Source organism: Merops nubicus, unplaced genomic scaffold (genome assembly GCF_000691845.1).
Source record: "Merops nubicus isolate BGI_N331 unplaced genomic scaffold, ASM69184v1 scaffold38521, whole genome shotgun sequence".
NCBI lineage: Eukaryota > Metazoa > Chordata > Aves > Coraciiformes > Meropidae > Merops > Merops nubicus.
This window is the reverse complement of record NW_008586881.1, coordinates 371-1070: the sequence shown is the minus strand read 5'-3', so window position 1 is coordinate 1070 and position 700 is coordinate 371. Positions and strand designations below refer to the sequence as shown.

Sequence of the window (700 nt, the reverse complement as noted above, 5' to 3'; positions counted from 1 at the left end):
GAGGTGTCCCCAAGGAGATGAGGTGTCCCCACGGAGATGAGGTGTCCCCACAGAGGTACCCCTATGGAGACGATGGGTCCCCATGGAGATGTCCTCATGGAGGTGAGGTGTCCCCATGGAGATGAGGTGTCTCCAAGGAGATGAGGTGTCCCCACAGAGGTACCCCTATGGAGATGATGGGTCCCCATGGAGGTGAGGTGTCCCCACGGAGATGAGGTGTCCCCATAGATGTATCCCCACAGACATGAGGGTTCTTCACAGAGATGAGGTGTCCCCACGGAGCTGAAGCACCCCCAAGCACACACCCCCCCCAGCCAACCGCCGCCGCCCCCGTTACCTGTGGCCTCCACCATCCCCTCGAGGATGACGACGATCTCAAAGTCGTCCTTCTCCAGCTGGTGCCGCGAGACGTCCCAGAAGGGGCTGCGCTCGTCGATCTCGTGGCTGATGATGAGGGGCGAGACGAGGAAGAGCCGGTCGTCGCCCGTCTCGAAGCCCACGCTCAGGTCGGTCTGGTCCAGGGGGATGAACTCGCCCTCCTGCGTCTGCTTGGACTTGATGAGCTTGGCTCGGATGGAGGCCTCCACGATGTGCGAGTCCCGCAGGTCGCCCACGCGGAACATCAGGCAGAGGCGGTCGTCCCGCAGCGAGACCACGGCGTGGGAGGAGAAGACCAAGGTCTCGGCCCGTTTGTTGGGCT

At 62.9% G+C, this 700-nt stretch overlaps 1 protein-coding gene across 1 annotated transcript in view; it reads right to left on the bottom strand.

Annotated features, from left to right (window-relative positions):
* Positions 1-337: 337 nt before the first annotated feature.
* The window catches only part of LOC103781072 (G protein-activated inward rectifier potassium channel 3-like), a gene marked incomplete at both ends in the record, with an annotated part of 729 nt that continues 366 nt past the window's right edge, over positions 338-700 (bottom strand). The window contains one exon of the mRNA XM_008948775.1: positions 338-698. Coding sequence (XP_008947023.1) covers positions 338-698 — 361 coding nt within the window. The remainder of the gene's footprint in view (positions 699-700) is intronic.